The sequence below is a fragment of the Sminthopsis crassicaudata genome, chromosome 1 (assembly GCF_048593235.1).
Source record: "Sminthopsis crassicaudata isolate SCR6 chromosome 1, ASM4859323v1, whole genome shotgun sequence".
NCBI lineage: Eukaryota > Metazoa > Chordata > Mammalia > Dasyuromorphia > Dasyuridae > Sminthopsis > Sminthopsis crassicaudata.
The window spans coordinates 483,636,428-483,661,021 of record NC_133617.1 but is presented as its reverse complement, the minus strand read 5'-3'; the positions used below and the strand labels follow the sequence as shown (position 1 = coordinate 483,661,021).

The following is a 24,594-nucleotide window of genomic DNA, read 5'->3' as shown; positions in this document are numbered from 1 at the left end:
GAAGAGCCCATCTACTTAGCATGAGTGAAAGCGTGGAAATGGTGGAAGGCATTAAAACAAACCCAAAGCTGGGGAGGTGGCAAGGCGGGGAGCGCTAAGTCACTAAGTCACTCCCCTGCTTGGAGAGAGCCTTGCCAGAGAGCTTCAGTGGAGAAAATGAGATGATCTAGCGTTTAATGTTTTGTGTAATGAGGCCTGTAATAGATGACAGCTGAGATCCAAAACCCTAAGGTAATGGCAAGGTGTTTAAATATTGACAACCCATAAAAGCTTTTCATTTGGCTATTAGATACTGCTGCTCTTAATCCCAGAAGGAGAAGAAGAAAGAGGAGGAGGAGGAGAAGAAGAAGAAAGAGGAGGAGGAGGAGGAGGAGGAGGAAGAGGAGGAGGAGGAGGAGGAGGAGAGGAGGAGGAGGAGGAGGAGGAGGAGGAGGAGGAGGAGGAGGAGGAGGAGGAGGAGGAGGAGGAGGAGGAGGAGGAGGAGGAGGAGGAGGAGGAGGAGGAGGAGGAGAACTCTTCTTGGCATTGAACAGGAAGACTTAGAGTCAAAGCAGGTCGCTTAGGTTCAGTTAATGATCCAAAAGAGAAAATCATTGGCAACTCGAGTCCTAACGTTCAGGAACAAAACAGGGCAGGAAAGCACGGTCTCTGACTTTGGTCTTGGGTCAGCGCCTCGCCATGATCGATGTCTCTATGGATCAGTTTCTCATTCTTCAGGGGTCCCTTGCTGAATTCAGGCCTCTTACTGACTTCAAAGGAGGCTTCACATCTGGATAAACTTCCTCCATGGTGTGGAATTGGCTGAAAACTAGCTCTGGCACTCCAATTAGTCCTTCTTATTCACATCTTCTTTCTGACTCCCTGAAGCTATCCAAAGATCAGCATAGGAACTCCTGCTTTCTTCATTACGGCTATGTGGATGGGTATAAGATAACTTGAGGAGAAATTAAATGGCTCCCCAGGAAAGGCAGAGAATCAATACTTTATCATTTCTTGGGGAGCCTGCATAACGTGTTAGCATTCTGAATCTGTGCACATCTGTCTGGTTGGTGGTGCATTTACATTCTTGACAGGCCGATCTCTGACATGAAGATGCTCATTTTAAAGTCACACTGGTGCACTTCACTGGGCAGGGTTAAGAGTCTTTTCACAGGATTGTAAATTCTGCTTTTAAGGAGAGAAGTATGAAGGATATCATTCATGTGTGCATGTGTCTCTGTGTGTGTTTGTGTCTGTGATTGGAGAGAGCTGGGTCGAGACAAGGAAAGAATAACTGAATACACTACTCTGTAATTAGAGCACCCCAGGGCCAGGGAACTCAAAGTATTTTGTGTAAGAACTCAATAAGGATGGTGGAACAAGAAAGCATATTCTTCTAGCCACTTTTATCCTCAAATATTCACTTTCTTCCTCTCGACTGTCCTACCAACAATGTGAATAAGCTACTGTGTTTTCCTAGTTGCCAGAGATACAGGATGAGATTAATGGGAAGATAACAGGTCAGGCAGATGGCACAAGGCCACAGGTGTAGCTAGGAGGAAAAAAACAGATCAGCCTTAAGGAAGCAAGCAGTGACTAAACTACTTCAATCTTTCACAGGGATTTACCATGGTGAATTTTCACAGAGTAATATTTTTTTTCTTTACATAAATGACTCGCAATAAATGCAATAAATGACATGCTTCTGGGTGGGTGAAACTTGGAATTCTCCACCTTTTGTTCAGTTCAATGCAATTAACACTCATTAGGTGCTGTGCTAGGCATGGGGGGATTAAAAGATGAAAAAATGATTTAGGTTTTGCTCATAAGGAATATATATATTCTACAGCAGGGTTGGAAAGAAATTATATGAGAGGTTTATACATGTTTATACATACATACATACATGTGTGTATTTGAGAAAGAGATAGAGAAACAGAAAAGAGATGGAGAAGGAAGGGGAAGAGAGAGAAAAGAGAGATTGAGATTAGAGGAGAGAGAGAGATAAGCAGAAAAAGAAAGAGACAGAAACAGAGAGAGAAGCATATACAAAGGAGTGATGGGTGTCAAAGGAGAAATCCAGAGAAAGTGGTCCAACACAATTTGAGGTAGGAAACAATACTTTTAGGTGAGATGGTGCTTGATATGAGCCTTGAAGAAAAATAAGCATTCAGAAAGGTAGAGATTTGGAAGGAATGGATGTAGGAGAGATAGTTTATGAAAATGAATATGCCCAAGCAAGAAGAAATCTAGTTTGGAATGGAGAATGAGCATGGAAGTAACATAAAATAAAGCTGGAAAGGTAGATTGGAAACAGCCTGTGGGAAAGCTTTGAATGTTAGGCTAAGGAGTTTATCTTTTACCCTACAGGTATAATAGGGAGCTTCCAAAGGATTTTGGGTAGTGTTGTGACATGGTAAAATTTGTGCCGTAGGAAGAAAACATTGGCATCTGTGTGAAAGATTACAGAAATGAAGTGACTACAAGGTAGGGAGAGAAATTCAAGAGACTGTTACAGGAGAGAGGGATTTGGCAACTGAATACATGTGAAGGTTTGCTCAAATCTATAAAATTCTCTTTTCCCTCTCCTTATACCTCCCACAATCCCCCACTCTCCAAATTCTCTATTCATTGTGATTTGGGTCCTTGGCGACTGAATTTCACTTAAAATATTTTGAATATAGGACTTAATATATTAGACCTCAGTGTTCCCAGGTAAACTAAAATAACTAAGTGATCACAGTAGATCACTTCACCTGGTCAATCTTAACTTTTCTAAAACCAGACAAGCCTTAATGGCAATCCATTTCCAGACCATGTCCAGTGTCATGATCTAGGGCAGATACTATCAGTCTCCACTAATCCAACAAATTGCATTTGTCTCAAAGCCTCCAGGTTACAGGATTTTTTCCATTATTTTTTATTCTATCTTGTATATCTGGAGATATGCTAGAAGTTTCTTGGTTATAATGCTATCTAGTATTCACAAGAGATCAATTTGGGGGAAAATAAAGTAAGTAACATTGTCAAATCCAGACATGTGCATAACTTTCAGGGGTCTCTCCTTTTGCCTTGCTGCTTTTACAAATCAGAGCCAGTCATTCTAGACACTTCAACTAAATCAATACATAATGATAATCCATATTTACATAGCAATACCATTTACAAAAAGCTTTTCTCCCCACAAACCAGTAAAGTATCTAAGACCAGACATTATTACACCTGTTTTATAGAAAGGGAAGCTAAATCTCAGAAAAGTTAAATGATCTACCTAAAATTGCAAAGCTTGTATAAGAAATGTGACTTGAATTCAGGCCTTCTGACTGTTAAATATACTACAATAATATATTGGTGACATCAATGACTCCCTTTATGAAATTACCACCAAAATACTATATGTCCTCACGTTCAGAAATTCATTGAAACTCTAACTTTAAAACATAATAAAGTCAAAGGAAAGAGTATAGGTCCTGGGTTCAAATCCTACCAATGACATTTACTTGCAATATGATCATGGAAAAATCATTTAACTGTGATGGGCCTCAATTTCCTCATCTAAAGGGGTTGGACTAGATGGTCAGAGCCCCTTCCAGCTCTACAATTATCATCCATCTATGACTCCTTTTGTATGTACCTCTTGCCATGGCCTGTGACCTAAAAAATCCACAGAACAACTAGACTCTTTTGGTCCTGGGTTTCTGCAACTTATTTTAACAGTATATTTTTACTTAAAAATCATTCAAATGAAGTTATTTAGCTGGGGGCAGGTAGTAAGAGGATATAAAATTCTTGGAGGAAAAAAATATATTTTAGAACTTATTTTCCAGTGAGTAAAGATGAAGCAAATGATTTACCAATTTCCACTAATAACATATAAAGTAATCACAAATTGAGTGCATGCATCTTTCAATCAGAGTTTCAAACATTTAGAGCACTGAAAATGGGTCCCTGAAAACAGTCTTTGATCTGAATGATTAGTCTAAAATGTCTTTAAGTCTCCCTGAGTTCTCATGTACAATATTCTAAAACTGACAATAATCATCTTCCTGAGCATGTGGAATGTAGATAAAACTCCAAGAAGCTAATGCATGTAAGGTTAATAGCACAATAGTGACTACAAAGACTGAAAGTGGGAGAAAAGATTTGGAGAGCATGAGAGATGAGCTACTCATTTCAATCAAGTTCCCCTTCTTGCTTCAGTGTTTTTGGGAAAAAGCTTAAAACAATAGGCTGTCTTTTTGGAAGTTTTTTCCCTCCCACAGTGGTAGTGAATGCTCTGCCATTGCCACCGCGACACTATGAAGTGTCCTGAAGCTAAATGCTAATGTTTGCCTAGTTCTTTGGCCTTCCTTACCTGAAGGTCTTGCCTCTATGATGTAGCCCGTTGTAGGTCTGTCTCCAGAATTTCCCTCCACCCATTGGAGAGTTAGTTCAGAAGCTGATTTTCTAACCAAAACATCTCGAGGAGAACCAGGGGATCCTGAAGAGTAAAAAAAGGAAAAAAATGTATTTTCTGGTACCTGTGAGGAATTACCCACATCTCAAAGATGTTATGCAAGTAAAAAAATATAAATCTTGGCTAATTGGACAATGATCACATGTAAGGGATGAGTTCAGGGAGGAAGAGGTTGGGAAAAGATTCTACCCTTCCCTTTTAACTCCCTGATCAACCTTTTCAAATTTGCTATTGTGTTCTTTAATAAAGGGAGAAATTGTAAGTATTTATTTGTATATATTTGGGAAGTTAGAGGGGAAGAAAATAAGAGTTGTTTCAGGGGGTATTACATTTCTCAGAAGTGAAGCATAAATGTTCAACCCAACAAACATTTATTAAGTGTCCACAACTTGTAGAGTATGGTGCTAGGTGCTTCTAACCTGCTTACAACTTAATTTTCTCTTTAAAATTTTAGTTAACAGTGTTCATCTTAATCAAAAGTGATGTCTGTCTTTGTCTGGAGAAGGGTATGAAGGACAGAACAGAAGCTTCCCTTCAGGGATGGAATTATAAAGGCTTCCACAATTCTGTTCAGGTCAGCATATTCTACTATCCTAGTCCCAGGATATTCTGAAGATCAGTGCTCAGAGGAAATAAGGAAATCCTGGCACTATATTCTCTGCAGAAAGAACTTCAGTATAGAGATATCTTCTTTGCTATGCTATTATATTTTAGGTGTAATAATAAGTATGTTATTGTTGATAATGTTTTGATCCAAGCCTGTGGTTACATAAGGATAGGGAGCTCCAAATCTCATACATCAGTGTATATATCAATCTCTCTCTTTTTTTTTTTTTTTCCTGAGGCTGGGGTTAAGTGACTTGCCCAGGGTCCCACAGCTAGGAAGAGTTAAGTGTCTGAGGTCAGATTTGAACTCGGGTCTTCCTGAATTCAGGGCTGGTGCTCTAGCCACTGCACCTCCTAGCTGCTTCTGAATCTCAATTCCCATTCTCATATCAAAATCAGAGAAGCAGTTTAGCACAATGGAGGACACAAGGCCATCAATCTCGGTTCAAACCTTACCTCTGTTACATACTGGCTTTGTGACAAAAGGCAAGTATGCTCTCAATGCCACAGGCAACCCTCTATTGCATTAAAAAAAACATGTTAAAATAATCTTAATCTTTGCTCAAACACAAAAGGCAGGAGTGTATATTTATAAAGGAATCCAAGAAAACAACAGTTCTTATAGATGTGAAGGAAGAAGTCATGAAAGATGAAAAGGAATCTTATAAAATAATAATAATTAGGCACAAAGTACTTCCCTTGCAAACCTGAGGGGTTGGCAGTGCAAGTATCATTACTGATATTCTTCAACTGAAGTTCAGGGAAGTTAAAAGATTTGACTAGTCAATTCAGAATCAGGATTTGAACCCAGTTCTTATGACTACAATTCTCTGCTACACTGTACTTATTAACAAACATAAGGAAGGAAAGGAACTCGTTTGAGAGAACCCTAATGAATGAAGCCTAAAGAAGAACCAGATGCATATTATTATCATTAACTCCACCAATTAATAAAGATCCATGATTCAATTAAGAGTCATTTGGACTGAAATCACATTAGTATTTCCATAATGCAACATTTTATTTAACCATAAAAATAATCTGCTTTATACTATAGAATATAAGAGATAGTACAGTTTGTTCCTGAACATTTGGGATAGAATGAAGTTTATACTAAACTCAGAAAAAAAAACCAAACTCTGGTATAACACAATAAGCTTGTAAGATATTAGTTGTGTCTCTTAAGAGAACCTTTGAAAAAGGAAGAGCTATTGGGTGGTAGGGGTTTTTTGGCTGTGTTTTAAACAAATCCCTCTAAATTTGGGTCAAGACTGTGAATCTTCCAGAAGAGGATAGCAGAGGTTGTATGATTTATGCAGAACTTGTAAATCATAGAATTCTGCCAATGCAGAAACTTTGATTTTTAATGCTACATCTCAATTTTTTTAGGGTTATTGGATCTTATTATTGCCTACTGTACTGCCTGATGCCACTTATTCTCCCATAATATCAGATGTTTATTTTTTAAAACTAAAATGAAGTTGTTTTTATTTTGAGAATTTTGTGAATGCTCCTTGATATAACTGGATATAGAGGTGTGTGCTAGAGAAGTCTCATAATGGCTTAGGAGAGCTGGTCATTAAATTTTCAGTGTGAGGGGGGCAGCTAGGTGGCGCAGTGGATAGAGCACCAGCCCTGAATTCAGGAGGACCCGAGTTCAAATCAGGCCTCAGAGACTTAACACTTCCTGGCTGGGTGACCCTGGGCAAGTCACTTAACCCCAGCCTCAGGGGGGAAAATTTTTTTCAGTGTGAGCATTTAAACCTCAGCTATCAACAAATGATACAAATCAAAGTCTGATTTATTGTGTAGAGTTAACTAATGAAAAAAATACTTAACAACCAACAGGATGATTTCAGAGAGGTCTGGAGAGACTTACATGAACTAATGCTAAGCCAAATGAGCAGGAAATGGCAACAAGAATATACAACAATCAATTCTGAAGGACGTGGCTCTCTTCAACAATGACATGATTCAAACCAGTTCCAATTAATGAAGAGAGCCATCACACCCAGAGAGAGGACTGTGGGAACTGAGTGTGGACCACAACCTAGCATTTTCACTCTTTCTGTTGATGTTTGCTTGCATTTTGTTTTCTTTCTCAAGTTTGTTTTTTTTTTCCCTCTTGAAATGATTTTTTTTTTGTGCAGCAAATATCTGTATAAATATATATTCATATATTGGATTTAACATATATTTTAACATATTTAACATATTTTGGACTACTTGCCATCTAGGGGAGGGAGTGGGGGAAGGAAGGGAAAATTTGGAGCAGAAAGTTTTGCAAGAGTCAATGTTGAACAATTTTACTCATGCATATGTTTTGTAATAAAAAAAAACTTTAATAAATTTTTTAAAAGAAAGAAAAATATATTTAAAATGAAAATTAAACTTAAAAGTATGTTATGCATGATGCATTTTATTTATTCAAAGAGCTGCTTGACTGTTAAACATTTATCAGCAAACCTCTAACTAGACATATTCTAGAATGACAAAAATAATTCACAATTAGTGATTTAAAAGATTAATTAAAATTAGAAATAAATAAAGAAATGAGAACTGAAATCATGAGATTTAGAGTCTGAGGGCCTGGGACAATAAGTGGCCTTTTGCCACTTGGTCCAGTAACTTGATCTCTCTATGCCTCAGTTTTCTCATCTGTAAAAAGATAAGATTGTATTAAATGACCTCCCTATCCTCAGAAGATAAACCATTTAAGTTTTTAATTTTTATTCTTCATGACAATTAAAGAACCATAGCCTAACTTAGAAAAAAACTAGGAAATTTCAAGTACAAATTTTACAGTATTCTAATTTGTGATTGACAGTGAAAATGATCCAAGTTAATGGTAGGATTAAAGTTGTTTTTCTCCCTTGTCCCCGTTATTTCAAACAATGATTTTTAGGAAAATCTTCTATAAGTTCAGCAAGCTGATGCCAACACATGAGAATATTAAATACATCCATACTTACTTGAATGGATTTTGAGGTGGCCGAAAGAATGCTGGATTTGGAGTGGAGAGACCTGGGTTTAAAGCCTGCTTATCAGCAGTGTAACCCTTAACTTCTCAGCACCTAAATGACTTCATCTCTAAAATGGTGGTAACAATATTTATACCACCCATCTCATGAGGGCTTTGAAATGAAGCACTTTGCCAAATTTCAAAAGTTAAGTAAATGTGATTTTTAAAATTATTTTTACTATAGATCATTCTAACACATCATTCTAATCAACTGTATTGCTGAAATGTTCTTGAGAAAGTAGATGAACCCAGCTTCCAATGGTTTGTTCCTGTTCTTCAGGTAGAAAAAGCAACCACAGGAGAAAAGGAACCCACAGAGGTAGATTGGCTCCGTGCCTGAACCAATATGTGGCGAGCTACTTTGGTATAGCTGCTAGAGTTGTACCTACCTTCCGCTGGGCCAGCTGTGACGTTGGCCTGCAGTCCAGGGCCATAGGCGATGGTGCGGGCCTGCACTCGGAAGAAGTAGGTTACTCCTTTCGTGAGATCCCTCACCTTCAACCAGCGCTGCCAATTTCCTTTAATGTCCACAGTCACCACTTTGCTTACCCCTAAAATAATGATCCAGATGTAAAGAAGGGTCTCAACAAAAAAGAAACAACTGAATGTAGTTTATTGTCTTGAGAAGTAAAATTATCTCAGTTTGCTAAGAAAGTATTTCTTACAATTAGCAGGAGTTTAAGTAGTGATAATGGCCAATTTTCAGCACAGATAAGTGTAATTAGAGTTTAAGCTTGATAAGTGGGTACTGACAAGGAGAAAAACCTTACAACACAACTGGGAAATTATCAGGAGACTGCATGCAACCTCACTAATTACATTGGGAAGGGGAAAACAAAAGTGAATCTGTGAGTGTTGGGTAAGACTGCACTCTGTGCCCTCTCTCCTAGGTCCAAGCATCTTGCTGGAGCATTCTGTGAAAGGTGCCTTTCCTTTATAAGTCTAAGTGAGAGCTGCATTTCACCATTCTTAGCACCTAAGTAGGTTAACACTTCCATTCTGCTGATTGAATCAAAAGTTAGCAAATGAAGGAAAAGGATAAAATGGCATCCAAAGTAGAAATTTAGACCTTGACAAAACTGGAAATACTTTGGCAGACACCGTATCACTGTTAACTATGGAATAGAACCAGATGTAAAGAATGCTCCTCTTGCACACCATCCAAGCAGGTTTAATTACTGAAGTATACAATAACTGCTTAGAAAGTTCTCCCTACAATGTGGTACCCAATACAGTGGACCAAAGATGGTTGGTTACCTTTTACTCCCAGCAGCTCTTCAGAGTTTGAAACAAATATGAAGAAAAATAAAAACTACCATTTCATATTTTGTTGATTCCATGGCTGAAACAAGGGTCATGTCCTGAGAAAGATCTAGACTTTTGCAATATAGAAACAGATGGAGTAATTCTTACTAAGAGAGTCACAACTTCAATGAGTGTACAACAAATATAGATGAGTAAGTAGATGAATAATGTTAAGTGTTTTTTAGTTCTATTAGAGTTTATCATTTTTGTGTATGTGTGTGTGTGTGTGTGTGTATGGGAGGAGGACTGGAGGTGATGGTGGAGGTGATTATGGGGAAACCTTTACTTCTTCCATATTTTCAATGATATGGTGAATTATTGTTCCTATTGTTAGTCAAGTTAGCTGTTACACAATCAGGAAAACAGGGTAGTTCAGTTGCAGACATAGATAGCAATGTCTGCCAATAGCCTTGCTGGGGATACCAATCTTTCTATTACATTGAAGCAAGCTTTTAAGAGTATGTAAGAACGATGAGAACCCGGGGCTTTGGTCTGATATTTGAAAAACAATGGAATTTCATACTGTTCTTGTAAAGCTGATTATACTGGCCACAAAGTTAGGATAGACCTTTTCCCGGCAAAGCAAGGCAGCTCTTGGGAGCTATGGTGTTTTCCATGCGTGTCTTTTTTTGTGTGTTTCCCTTTGGGAGAAAATCTTATTCATCATTTATTCATCACGTTGTAGAAAAAGCTGCCTGAGTTTTCTGAAACAGTATATAAATGCACACACACCACCCAAGTGGCTAGTCCATAATGATGAAGTAACATATAATCAGTGAGAGATGAATCTTGAGTCACCTTATGAATCCTTCCACTAGTTTCTTTAGGTCATGGGATCTAATTTTTTTTTTTTTTTGGCTAATTTTGACTTAGTTCGATCCAGAACTACAGTGAGGCTTTATTATACTATGTCAATAATATTATGCTAATATTATTAATTCTTATGTTCTATTTCTAAATAGCTAGGTCAGTCATGAAAAATCTGGAGAACAATTTAGGCCTATTCAAAACTTTTAGGATTGTTAATCTTAATCCAAAATTAAAACATTTCACAAATATCTTTTTAAAAAAACAAACACAGCACTTTGTCAATGACATAAAGAATTCTACCTCCTATCCTTATGAAAACAAACACAAATATATGGGAAATCCACCAAAGTAATTAGATTCTGTAGAGTTCCATTGACTGATTTATCATTAAAAATTCTCTTCTCTCTCTCTTACTGTGAGAGTAAGCTTTACATTCAATTTGACCAATATTTATTAAGCATCTATTTTGCTCATTATTGGGTTAATTCTGTGCATTGTAAGTCAGGGATAAATACAACTGCATTGCTAATTTTCTTCTTCAAACTCTGTTGATATTCAACTTTAGAGCTTGCCAGATAGGTCACTTAACCTTTTTTTGCGTCTGTTTCCTCAACAGTTAAAAGGATAAAATACTAAATAGAAAAAAAGAAAACAAAAAGAGTTGAAGTAGACAGCCTCTATAAACCCTTCCAGTTTATAATCTAAGAACTATGATCTATGAAAGAGCCTTGGAGATTATTTAGCTCAGCCCAGGCATTTTGTAGATTGGGACCCTGAGGCTCAAAAGGGGGCCTCACTCGCCTTTATCACAGATCTAGTCAGTACCACATCCGGAGGGAGAACATAGGTTTCCTGGCTCTTGGTCCCACACTGCTTCCACTTTGCCTCCTAAGATTTAGAAAATGGTTGAAGTTGGAATCAGAAGGCTAGATTACAGTCTTGGGTCTTTCACTTACTACCTGTGTGACTTTGAGGAAATTGCTTAATTGTTTTAAGGTTCATCATCTTCAGAATGAAGGAATTGGACCAAACCTCTGGGATCTCCTCTATCCCTAAATCTATAATCATATAATACTTCCCTCTCAATAGTTGGATTCCTCTAAATAATTCTTCAAAACTGGGGAAGGCTTATGTGGTCATTTGCAGACAAGCACACTGCAAATGAGCACATTTGCATTACATACACATTGCTCAGCAACATCATCTTAGGCATGGCCATATTTGCCTACTGCTGTTTCTGTCATCAATTACTGGATTGGATTCTTCTGAATGTAAAGTTATTTTGGATGGCAATTCCTGTTCTTTTTTTAATTCTTTCCTCCTCCTCCTCAGAGCAATAACATACCCCATGCATGGTTTTTGTGAGTTCTATCCCACTATGTGGTAATGCTAGTCAGCCCTTCCCCATCTCTAAGTGTCAGAATTTTATTTATTTAGTCAATTTTTAAACTGTGCCCTGCACTACAAAGCCTCAGGGTGCAATCACATAAAAATACTACCGTTTAAAACATTTTACGAAACATAAAAATAACTGTGCCATAAAGTCAGACTGCCAACAACATTGCTACCCTTTATAGATAACTCAAACACTCCTTCGGTTGTCCAGGTGAGGAACATGGGTTGTGCTTATCCAGCTGAAGGAAAGAACTGAGGGGAGGCTATTTTCCAGAGGGGGGTGTTCACAATGACCATATTCACCAGATAATTGCCCAGCTCTCTATTTCATTTTGTAGGACTTTGCAGTACTGCCTTAGTTAGAACTTCTCCAGGTTCCAAGGGTCAGCCAACCTTGGAGACATCACAGTTAATACCTTTAAATTCTTTTAAGGGAAAGGGTATAGAGGAACTTACTCCTCCCTCATTTGCCTCCAACCAGAATAGAGTAGTACCAAACTGGTTACAGATTGAGGGAATAGCTGTTTATTCAGAATAAAGTGAGACCTCCTCGATTCAAAACTATTCCCCTCTGTGGCATATTTGAAAAAGCAGTGTTTCTGGAGTCAAAAGGTCCAGGTTCAAAACATATCTGATGCTTAGTTACTTATTGGACCTTGGGCAAGTCAATCAAATTTCTGAACCTCAGTTTCACATCTGCAAAATAATGGGATTAGACTAAAAAGTCTTGGAGATCCCTTTCAAACCTAAATCTATGATCCTAGGAAAAGAGAAGGTGCATCTAGTGATCTATGCAGTTGTCAGAGTTCAGCATAAAAGTCAGATGTATTATTCAACCTTTAAGGGAGGAGCTGAGGGAGAAGCAATATGGCTAGAAGCATGTGACCAATGGAAATAGGTAAAACTTGAAGATTATCTTTACTTTTTGTCTTGACCTTGTGGTCAACCAAGAAGTAGCAGTTTCCTGGTTCTGTAGCATACAAAGCTCTTCATAACCTGTTCCCTTCCTAACTCTGAAATCTTCTTTGAATTTCACTCTTTCTATTGATGTTTGCTTACATTTTGTTTTCTTTCTCAGGTTTTTTTTTCTTTCTAGATCTGATTTTTCTTGTGCAGCAAGATAACTGTATAGATATATATGCATATATTATATTTAACATATACTTTAACATATTTAACACTAAACTATATGTTGTAACTAATATATTGGACTACCTGCCATTTAGAGGAAGGGGTGGGGGGAAGGAGAGGAAAATTTGGAACAGAAAGTTTTGCAAGGGTCAATGTTGAAAAAATTACTCATGCATATGTTTTGTAAGTAAAAAGATATAATTATAAAATAAAAATTTAAGACTCAGTTAAAGTTTTGCTTTCTTCAAGGTTTTTTCTCAGTCCCCCAAGTTGGTAATGGCTTTCTCTTTAAATTACTTAGGTCTATGTATGTACATGCTGTCTGAGCCATTAAAATGCATACTTATTATGGATAAGGATCATTAATTTTTTGGCCTTCCTTTATTTTCTCAGTGCTTGATATAATTCTTGAATATAGTTTCTATTTCATAAATGCCAATTGACTTGGTATGAGTCTTTTTCTTCCTTCTTGTACTTTTATTTTAAATTGTATGATATCCATGAATTTTTAAAATCTTTTCTACTAGACTAGAAGGGATGATACCATATCCATCTTCATTATCTTCCACAGGTCCTTGCTATTGGCTCACTTTTCCTGAGAGAAAGAAAGATCTAGGGTTGGGGAAAAGGAGAGATACATGGTAAAGTAAGCTCTAACTCTGAGAAAGCAGGCCCAGTTGCCTGTACTACATAAGATTTGTTCTATAGTAATCTTTGTGGAGATACTTCTATACCAATGTTTTCTCATGACCTATTTATGGAATGCATTGGCATAATGGAAAATTTTGATTGGTTTGTAATTCTTACCACTAAATGTCCCTACTCCTTAAATCTTAGCAACTTAAAAAACTTTTCCATCTCCTTTTTATTTGGCTCCTCTCATCTCTTCCTTCCTCTCCTCTTCATCCCAGCTCACTGAGCACCCTTTAAGCTGAAGTTACTGAAGATCAGAATAGCACGTGGTATAGACTATGAGTATTTTGCCTGTCTATAGTAAAATTTATATTAGGAAACATGATTTAGTTTACTGTATTAATCTATCAGATTATTTGACTATGGGATTAGACATCTGAGCTGATAAGGACCAAGAATATAATATACTGCTGCAACGTCCTTCTCAAAAATGCAGTCTGGGGGTAAACATGTATGAATAAGTATTGAGATAACCTGAAAATCTCCACATTTCAGATGCCAAGAAAATCTTTGGATTTGGGTCACCTATTCTTCCTAATTACATGGCAATCCAAAGATTCTGTTTATGCTAAAAGGCTGCCAAAAGGGAAGGTAAAATAGGCATTTTCTTTATGACTTTCATTTCATAACAGTGTCTTTGATGCAAAAGCCAAGAAAATTCAGGCTAACAAAAAAAATATCTTCTCTTCATACAAAAGAGACAATGCTTGTGATCGATGTTCCCATTACACATGAAAAGAGTTGAAAATGGTGATAGCTAAAATGCCTCCACCTGATGTCATTCTGTTCAAGCTGGACATTCAAATGTGTAACCAACAATCTTCCTGGAATATAAATTTCTAAGTAAGCTTTCTCTCAACATAGTCTTTGTGAAGCCCATTTTTCAAATGGCTTTAAATTCCTCCCAGATTTTCTTGGTGGATCGTTAGCTAGTTTAGTACATTGTAGCTGCTGTCTGCAATTTGCTGGGTGGGGATAGAAGAGTAAGGAAAAGGTGGGAAATTGTATGTAGCAGGAATTTAGAAAAGCCATAGAAAAAGTAGAAATATGCTATTTAATACCAAAAATTTTAATTTCCCATTCAACTTTCTAAATCATGTTTATTTTTCATGACACACACATAACAACTTGCCATCAAACTGACAACAGAAGTGTAACTAGACATGCTGGGTCATCTCCCTGGGAGACTGAGTGGAGGATCTTTTGTAGTAATCTAGCAGAAATTCTGGTCGTGTCAAAGTGCAGGAAAAAGAATAGCACAAAACACATCTAGTTTCCTAAACTCTCCATTGCTGATAAGGTAATGATGGAAGGTAATGGCCTTGCCTGGTGTGCAAACATCAGTTTTTTCAAGGCTGAGAAGAAGGATAAAAAGGTGCCTACACTTCAACGGGATTCAATTTCCAGAAGATTTTTGTAAAGCTAAAAATAATGTAAATTTGGCTTTATGGAAACCTTGGTTCATAGATTCAGCTCTTTTCTTCATTCGGGATGGGGAACAAGAATCATGTATACATTTTACATGTAAAAACCACTTACATGTTTCAATTGTAACTTTTGAAATTGTTTTATACTCTGGTCTACCATCCTTACAACCATTGTGCTGTGTAAGCTCACAAAGCTCTCCTCAATATTCCCATTATATCTGTGAGCTTATCAAGGATCAACAGAACTGTCCCCTCAAAGTAACTACCAGGTCTATATTTTTTAAAAGACACTATTAGGATTTTGGTAGTCTAATGCTTGTAGGCACTAAAGCAGGAAATTACTCTGAAACACCATGTACTTAGACACAATAATCACAGCAGTTTCAAGTCTGCAGAGTAAAGCAATTCTTATAATATCTGGAGACTTCCAGAAATTGGAAGACATTTCCTGTAGACTCTGTTCTTATATTCTTGAAGAGAACCGTGACATCAGGGATGTGATGCATGACATGCAAGTGAATTGGATTTAAGTGAGGGAGGGCAGGATAAGGTTACTTGCCTCACTTTCCCCTCCAGAGCCATCTGAGTCTGGTGGCTAGATATTGATCAGGATGACTAGAGATGGCCCTGGATGCGGTGGGGGATCTCAGTCTTTCTAAGCTAAACTCTTCAACAGGTCTCAGTTTGACTGAGGCTACCCCATTCAGTGATTAAGGCCAGGTAAGAACTGAGGCAAAAAATGGCCTTTTTTACCTGCTCAAAAAAAAAAAAATCCATCTGGGAGAGAAAGGCCTTTAGGGTTTCCAGCCAAAACAAAAACAATTGCTATTTACATTCACTCAGAACCAATCAGGGCCTAAAGGATAAATAATTAGGGCTTGTCCTGGGACCTATTTATTGGCGAATAATGAAAGCCAGAATGATTTGTGTTTAACAAGTGGTCCTTAAATCAAGTCAATGACATATTTACAGGGTACCTACTACTATATGCTGGATATCATGGGTGATAGAAAAATACTCAAGAGATTTACCATATAGGTAAACTTGTGAAACTTGTGAAAAGTTAGAGACAATAATAGAGGAGAAAAATAATGTAACAAGGAAGTATATAATGATTCAACACAGAAATGGACAATGTGACAAGAGACACTTAAAGAAAATTATTACAGTTGTCTAAACTTATGATGCTCATTTAACCACTAATCATTATGGAAACAATTTAACTAGGTTTTTTCCCCCCTTTCCTTTTTCCTTTTAATTGGCCAACATTTCTTTAAATTGTTCTAGCAAGTGCAGTTCACTGAGGTTGCCCCTGGAAGCTAATTCATGTTCAAAGAGGTGAAGTCAGGTATTCCAGGCAGGCTAGTCACTTAGTCTAGTGCTGGTCTTACCTTGGACAGGTGCTAAGGGTTCATAAACCACTCGATAACCCTGCAGGATCCCATTTGCTGCCACTGGCTCTCCCCACGAAATGTTAAGAGTAGTAGAAGTTATTTCTGAGAATGCTAAAAAACTGGGAGCACCTGGTGCTGAAAGAAAGTTAAGCAAAATGACTTTTATTGAAGATAGTTTATACATCATTTATGTTCACATGTATGATATACACAATATATATATTCCTGAAAATAAAGAACTTTTTTCCTATAACCCAATAAAATTCTCAATATCATAAGATGAAAAATAGGATTTATTTATCACAATAGTCCTTCCTATGATCAATCAGAAACACAAATCCCTCAAAGAGGAGCAAAGAGAAAATGACAGTGTTAAAGCACAAAGGAGTTTGAGAGAGAAAATGACAAAAGTATAAATACGAATAATAGATTGAAAGAGAATATGAAACTTCTGAGAGAACTTCATATTTCCTAGTCACTGTTGGAGAATTTTTAAGAATTTCATTTCTATTATTCTGGGTGGGGCTGGGGGTGAAGAAAAGAGCACTGCTTACAAATTAGTGATGGATGAACAACAAACAGTTAAGTGATTTAGATCTTGTAGTTTGTATGCTCACCCTGATCCCTCTTCACTTGCAGTGGGGTTGAAAATCTCAAGACAACAAATGGACTCAGCAGAACTCTCAATACTCCCTAGTTTCCACTCGATCAGAAATATCACAAGAACAAATAGGCCTGTCTCCTGCCATGCTAGAGTGTTTCCACTTCTGTCCAGAGAGATAGAAGGACAATAAAGGAACCATTTCCATGCTTCAAAGAGGATTTCGTAATTTGTGGTGGATGGGATGGGGGCAGTCTCTCAATCCCCCAAAAAAGAAGTGATAAGTGATAGGAAAAAGTTCTGAGCTAAGTAAAATCATAAATTTTGTCTTTAAATTTTTATCCATCACTTTTCTTTCTTTTTTTTTCCTCTTCTAGGGCTATCCTTTGCCCTCTGGTACCTAGATCTTCATGCTTCTCCAAGGCCACCATTGTAGAACTCCTAAAAGGCATTCTGTCTGCCACAATCCAAATTATCTTCCATTTTCTTCATCTACATTCAAAGCCACTACTTAATATTGTGGGGGGGGAGTTAGAAGGAAATTCATCTGATCATCTAATCAAAGTCATTCTCATTTAAGTGTGAATGACTGCCTTCCAGGGGATAATTGCATTTTGAAAGGAAGCCCTAAGTCAGAGGTATTGACCAGATGATGTTTTTCTGAAGGAGGAGGTATTTGGAAAGAGACTCTGTGGTTGAGTCAAACCTATACCTAAATGAGAATTCCCCCCAGCTCCTTGCAATATAACCACAAATGACTCCCACTCTTTTCTGAAGGAATTCTACTCAAAGGGAAGCCTTTCCTTCCAGAAGAAAGCTCATTCTACTTTTAGATAATCCTAATTAATGTCATGATTTCTTTATATTATGCTCAAATCAAGCTTTTTATAATTGTCACCATGGCTTATGGAACCAAATAGAATAAGCCAAATCCTTCTTCTCAAATGAAAACTCTTCACATATTTGAAGTGAGTATGTCTTTCTCTAAGTCTTCCCTTGCCTAACTTCTTGGACCTGTCCTTAGCAGGATCTAAAAGACCTTTGAGATCCTTGTTGCTATTTTTTGGATACTCTCTAGCTTATTAAAGTCTCTCCTAAAACATGACCTCCAGACAAGGTCTGACCAGGGTGGAGCAGGAATACTACCTCTCTGGTTTGAGATGTTACTCTTTTTTTGCTCACATTAAGATTGCAATCAACTGCCAGACAAATAGTCATGAGAAGCTTTTTCTATTTTTCAGATATTTGGATCATCTTTTTTCTACAAAAAGCCTTGTTAGTTCATTCCTAATTTGATTTTGAAATTTTCGTTGCTATCAAAGGCTCTGGTTTTAAGTGAGGTATGCCAAAGGCTGACTAGAGCTTGCCAATACTACCATGGAGATTTCTGGGCAAAAACACTGGAGTGGTTTGCCATTTCCTTCCCCAGTGGATTAAAGCAAACAGTGTCACACAGCTAGTAAGTATCTAAGGTCAGACTTAAACTTAGGTTGTCCTGATTCCAGTTCTAGTTCTTTATCTACTGAGCCACATAGCTTCCTTTTTTTAAAAGTACATTAGATATACCTAAGATGAGGAAGAGTCTTATAGTCAAAGCTATTGTTATTTAGAAGCTAAAAGGTCAAATTGGAAGAAGGGAGAAGGAGTCTGACATTGCCCAAACCAATAGTTAATGCAAAGGGAGAAGTTAGGATTGTCAGGGCAGAAGCTAGCGCAGAACACTTTAAAGCTGAAGATCAGGGATGCTAGCTAAAGGAGCCCTCAAAAGCAGCTCATACAGAAAGGTCTTCATAGGTCTTTAAAGGGCGTTTTGGAGTCCAGATTCTGGCATCAGTTATACACTTAACTAATGAGTAATTCAGACCCTAAAATAGTTAATGTGGCGGATATGAAAATAAATGCTAGTGTTAGTGCCCAGAGTCTAAAAGAAAACAGGTAGGAAATTGTGAACCAGGACTAACCAAATGCATTTACCTTTCCTCCAATTTTATGGTCACCTTTTGTAGTTTGGATACAAATGAACATTTGTCCTGGATTGAATTTTTTAAAACATAGACAAATGGTCATATTATCTTAGTTAAGTCTACTGGGGAGATTGTGGGAGGGAAAGGAAATGGAGAAGAGAAATAAAGATCATATTAGCAAATGAGGGTGAATTAGAATAGCATTTGCAGAACAAATAAAATTTTTGTCAACTTTGAGAGAACTGGGGGTTCAGGTTTCCCTGGAAACAGCTGGGGAGGGATAAGACAGTTAGATCAAGATATCTGAACACAGTCTCACATACAGAGAGAAATTGATTCTAATGTTAAACTGTAGAAATATTAAGAATCATTCAGGGTCTTCAAGGAAGTGGCGGGCCACAGTGGTTAGCTTGAATTAATGGAAATACATGTCTTTGTCTGGAAACTGGATGCAAAAAAGAAGCAGAAGATGAGGCAAATGGAAGTTTAGTCAGAGAGAAAGTGATAGTCCAAACATAAAAACTGAAATGAAAAAACAGGGAAGTTGGAGGATATAGGTTTCCTACATGACTGAGAGAAAATAGATAGATCTTAAATATCTAGAAAACATATAGTTCTTAGACAACTAAAAGGTATACTCTGAGATCAGGTGAGAATACAGGACCATACTGTGTCAGAATATAAATAACATGATTGTCTAACAGGGATACCCTACCTATGGTCCTTAATTGATTTGATGAAAATACTTTCTACTTTTTTTTGTTGTTGTTGAGGCATTGGGATTAAGTGACCCCAATTAAGTTTACTTGCCCAGGGTCACACAGCCAGGAAGTGTTAAGTGTCTGAGACCAGATTTGAACTCGGGTCCTCCTGATTTCAGGGCTGCTGCTCTATCCACTGCGCCACCTAGTTGCTCCATATCTTTTGTTTTTCATTAGAAATATGAGAGTTAGATAGAAACTAAAGATTTAGAGTGCTATATACACTGTCAGATATGAATATCGGGTCAGTTTGTTTTGCTTAACTGTTTTTCTTAATTGCCAGAGAGTTCACTGGTGAGGATGGAACATATTCAGAAATGACTATGGTATAAAAGGGAATGGCATCAGTAAAACACTTTTGTAAAAAGGAGGAGAAATATACATTATAAAAAAGGCAATTAGTTCCATAGGAATAATATTAGAAATAAATGTCTTGAAACAACATTTCTCAATACCTTTTTAAATCAGTTATAAAAAGTAGAGTAGTGAGACAATGTTACAGCATAGGTTGGTTATAATGTATTAAGAATGTTATTGGGAAATAGCATTGGTCAAAGTATTTGTGTTAATAGTTTTATTTTGTTGTATGGTTCCTTATAGAACTATGGGGGTACAGGCTAAGTATTCACAAAACATCCTTTCTTTATGTCTTACCAGCTTCTCAAAATTGCCTAAGTATTACAAGTACACAGTGCCTGCCCCATAATGGATTTGGAAACTAATCTGCAAAGCTATATGAACATACCTAAAACCCCACCCCACATATTCACACAAAGATGAGATAGGGTTATCTCCTCCAAATGACCTGTCCAAGCTTTTCAAAAAGGAAAATGTCCCCCTACCAGCTTGCTGTGTTATCCCCTGTCTGGGTTCACTCTTGGGTCCATCTCCAGCTGCATTGAAGGCAGATATGCTGACCAGGTATTCTGTGTGACTGGTCAGGTTTTTCAGCCTGACTGTGGTTTCTGGGAGGAAAAGGACCTTCATGTTTTCTGTTTCATTCCGACTGCCTGCCTCCCAGTAATAAATCTGTTAGAGAGAGAAATAATGGGTAAATAAGAGTGAAGAGATGACTGACCTAAGCTGCCTCTCATTTTCACAGTAAAGGGAAGTCAATCTTACACATTTCTCTCCCCTCAACCAGACCTATGATATCATTAGCATAAAAAAAAATCCTGATAAGGAACCTCCTTATACTATTGCAAATCAACATATGTTTTAGGTGTTATAGTCTTAGGAAATTATCTGAGGTTACACAGCCTGCCTATGTCAGAGACACCACTGGAACCCAAGTCTTCCTAACTTTGAAGCTTTACACTTCATAACAGAGGGACAGGGATATGGACTATTGAATATATGTATCCAGGTCTTGCCATGAGAATTACTGATTTCCAAATAAAATGAAATATAAAGAAAGACAGTGCCATTCTATTGAAAGGTCTCAGCACCAGAGAAATATTCTGGTCTGGATGTCTCCTTGAAGAAACTCAGCTACACATGAACAAGTCAGAGATGAAGCTGTTGTCAGGGGATCATATGACCATAAAATAGGCAAGAACACTCATCCCAAAACATGTTACCCACCACCTAAGGAAGATGTTGGACTCAGACTACAGATTGAAACAATTTTTTTTTAGATATCACCAATAGGGGAAATTTGTTTTCCTAGACTACATATTTGTCCAAGGACTTTGCTTTCATTTCTTTTTCACTATGTGTGTCTGGGAATAGGAGGTATGGTGTAGAAAAGGTAGATTTTCATTAATTGTAAGAAAAATTAAGTTTAAAATCTGTGAAGACTTAAATGAATTGATGCAGAGTTAAGTGAACATAACTACAACAATGGTAACACTATAAAGACAAACAATTTCAAAAGACTCAAGAACATTGATCAATACAATGACTAATCATGATTTTAGAAGACCTAAAACAAATCATGCTGCCCTCCTCCTAACAGAGGTAATGGGCTCATGTTATAGACTAAGACATATATTTCTTGGTCATAGACAATGTGGGTATTTGTTTGCCTAATCATAATTATGTGCATATTTTTATAAGGAGTCTGTTTTTCTTCTTTTCCGGAAAAAAAAATAGATCTTTAAGTTAAAAATTAAAATTTTTAGAGGCAATAAAAATATTTCTGAGTTCCTGCAATTTATTGTTGACATAACAATAGAACTAAAGGAAATTGTTTATTAACATTTCTAAATAATTTAGAATTTGAGATTTTTCTTAATTTAAAGAACAAGGCATTTTGACCTCAGGTATTAATTTTTTGATGGGAGATGCACATTTACTTAATTTAACAACAGTGTTATATTTGAGATACAAAGACCTGGCTTAAAAAGAGATTGTTGTTTCTTTATATAATAGAGGCTTTTTAGCATTAACTTCTTCCATGATCTCTTCCAGAAAAGGGGCCTATTTCTGCCCAGCATTCAAACATGTAAGTGGTTGGCAGACCCTTCTTTTGGATTGTCTTTTAGCTTTTGCCTGAATTCTTTAATCTTGGGTAAAATATCTAGCTTCTTTCTCAGCTTCATCTTTTGTTAAAGGGTATCCCCATTTCAATTAGTTTTCTTAAAATAATTTAGACCAAAAAAACCATGAAGAACCAAAGTTCAAGTATTAAAATGGGAAAGATTCCAGCCTTTCTCTTGCATACCATTGCCTCTTTACAGCTCTCATCTGATCATGATCAAACAAAACACCTATGGAAGGAAGTTCAGAGAGGATATTGCTACAACTAGTGCCAATGGTGCTCTATGGACTCTATTGGCTAGAAAATGTCTCCCCTTAGCCAATTCTAGTCGAGATATTTGAAGGCAAGGCAATCCCAAGCTTCACCTTGGCTTCATGGATTTAAAATCAAGCCAGATTATCAAAGCAGCTATCTGTACTCTAAAGAAAACAGCCAAGCAGATGTACCAGAATGTTCCTATTGGGTTAGCTTTTCTTACTTAGCATACAGACCTGCTGAATGAGGGCAAGGCAGAAGCATCAGACTAGGATTGCTTATTCCTAACCTGAGCAGTGCAGTCTAGCCCTTTCTCAGTGACCCGACCAAATGGGGTGCCTTTGTAATATAAGGCTCTCTAACTCAAGATCAATATTCAGGTTCAATGTCTTTCTCATTAAGGAAATTAGAAGCATATTCTGCACATATATAAATAGCACCTTTCCTCCAAACACAAAGCTCAAAGTACTTTGTTGTACATTACCTCATTAATCATCTTAACAGCTCTGTGATGGAAGAAGGTATTAATTTTCATAAAACATCTACAAAAATCATTTTAAATGGACATTTAATTGGTCCAATATTCATTAGGGCAGTGTAGCCCACAGATCCTTGTGGCTGATAAACTAAGTCTCCAATGGACCAGAAGAGGACATTAATTCTAGAACTGGAGAATTTGTTTCTTTCAGTTCTTTTTTTTTTTCCTGCAAAAAATGCTCAGGCATTTGTTTCCTAAAGTCAAAATCTTGAAACTTTCAGCAGATCCAGAGAAGTTGATCTAAAAGGATCTTTTATTCTCTGACTGGAAGCAGTCCTAGAAATGGTACAACTTTATTAATTCTCTCTCCTACCTGAAATAGCTAATAAAAATAACAGTAACAACAACAATAGTGAGGATTTGCTTCACATTTTAAGCTTTGCAAAGCACTTTAGAAATATTATTTAAGTTCCTCACAATGACTTTAGTAGATAGGAGCTATTATTATTCCTATTTTACAGATGAAATAACTGAGGCAGAAAGAGATGAAGTGATTTATCCAGAGTCACAGAGCTAGTTAGTAAATGTCTAAAGCCAAATTTGAACTCTGATCTTCCTGTCTCCATGTTAAGCAAATGCTCTGGTTTACTTGGTTTATATGGTGGGTGGGGAGGGACTTCATTCCTTTATTCCACTTAGTATCTAGTGAACACAAAATTAAAGGGCTTTAATACTAGATGTATGTCAATGCTCCTCATTTTATAAAGGAAGTCCAAGGACATGAGGAAATATGGAACTTGTTAAAGGTCACAAAGTTTGTTAGCAGAACATCTAGAATGAGATTGATTACTTTTTCTAGTCCTTCATGTAGCCATGATCCCTTCTCTAGAACCCTCAATGCATCCATTTGGGGATTCGCACAACAGGAACAACTCGCCATGGAAGCAAAATAGATTATTTGGGGCTAGTATTTTATTCTGATCTTTGGATAACCTAGAAAATGCTTCCCAGGCTGAAGTTTCTTTTATAATTTTAACAGGAAAACAAAGCAGTAACAACAACAAGAAAAACTTCCTGCGGATAGATTTATCATGGTATTATATCCCTGTTTGTTGACAAGAAAACAAGCAAAAAATAGTAAACCAAGGTGATTGTAGCTATATAACAAGGGTCAGAGTTCAAACACCATAATCTTTTACATCATTTAGGGATAAAGGAAATGAACATAACCATTCTGGAAGGGTTGAGTGGGGGTGGGAAGAACAATCAAAGGACCACAACTAAAGCCATAAAGAAATATTGCCTTGTATCCTTGTATAATCCCATTTTGACTTTCCACAGGGGGTGGGTTCCATGTGACTTCCAGCTGACTTGCTGTGAGAGGGTTCACTTGAATGTTCTGTGGAGCCATTGCTGGTGCTAGAGAAAGAACAAGAAATGAAGAGAATTAAAAGAGAAATGAAATCAAACAAAGCACCAAGAAGGAGGATACTAATTCATTTATGTGTGTGTGTGGATTCCTATTGGGTTTCTATATAAGCCAAACAAGCTAGTCTGTTCTGAAACTATCTTGTCCTCCCATACAGAAATTTCAGATAAATTCACAAAACAGACTGAATAAACATAAGTATCCATTTCTTTGAAGCCCATGTTTTCAGTTTTCTCTAGATAAAAAAGACACACAGGATGCAAAACAATCCAATCTACTATGTTTCCAGAAAGACAGTGGTAGAAACAAACTTTCAAATTCATTTCCTTTCAGACTTTAGAGCTAATCATTTGAAATTTCCCTCTGGGGGGAATTTCAATTTCTAATTTCTGAAGATAAATTCATT

The 24,594-nt window shown here is 37.0% G+C and overlaps 1 protein-coding gene across 6 annotated transcripts in view; it reads right to left on the bottom strand.

Annotated features, from left to right (window-relative positions):
* SDK1 (sidekick cell adhesion molecule 1) overlaps positions 1 to 24,594 on the bottom strand; it is a 1,233,278-nt gene that overhangs the window by 51,896 nt on the left and 1,156,788 nt on the right. For all 6 annotated transcript variants that reach the window (XM_074281198.1, XM_074281201.1, XM_074281200.1 and 3 more), the window contains 5 exons: positions 24,063 to 24,178; positions 20,387 to 20,573; positions 16,216 to 16,353; positions 8,453 to 8,614; positions 4,334 to 4,459 (listed from right to left, as the gene is read on the bottom strand). In XM_074281198.1, the coding sequence (XP_074137299.1) occupies positions 4,334 to 4,459; positions 8,453 to 8,614; positions 16,216 to 16,353; positions 20,387 to 20,573; positions 24,063 to 24,178 (729 nt within the window). The remainder of the gene's footprint in view (positions 1 to 4,333; positions 4,460 to 8,452; positions 8,615 to 16,215; positions 16,354 to 20,386; positions 20,574 to 24,062; positions 24,179 to 24,594) is intronic.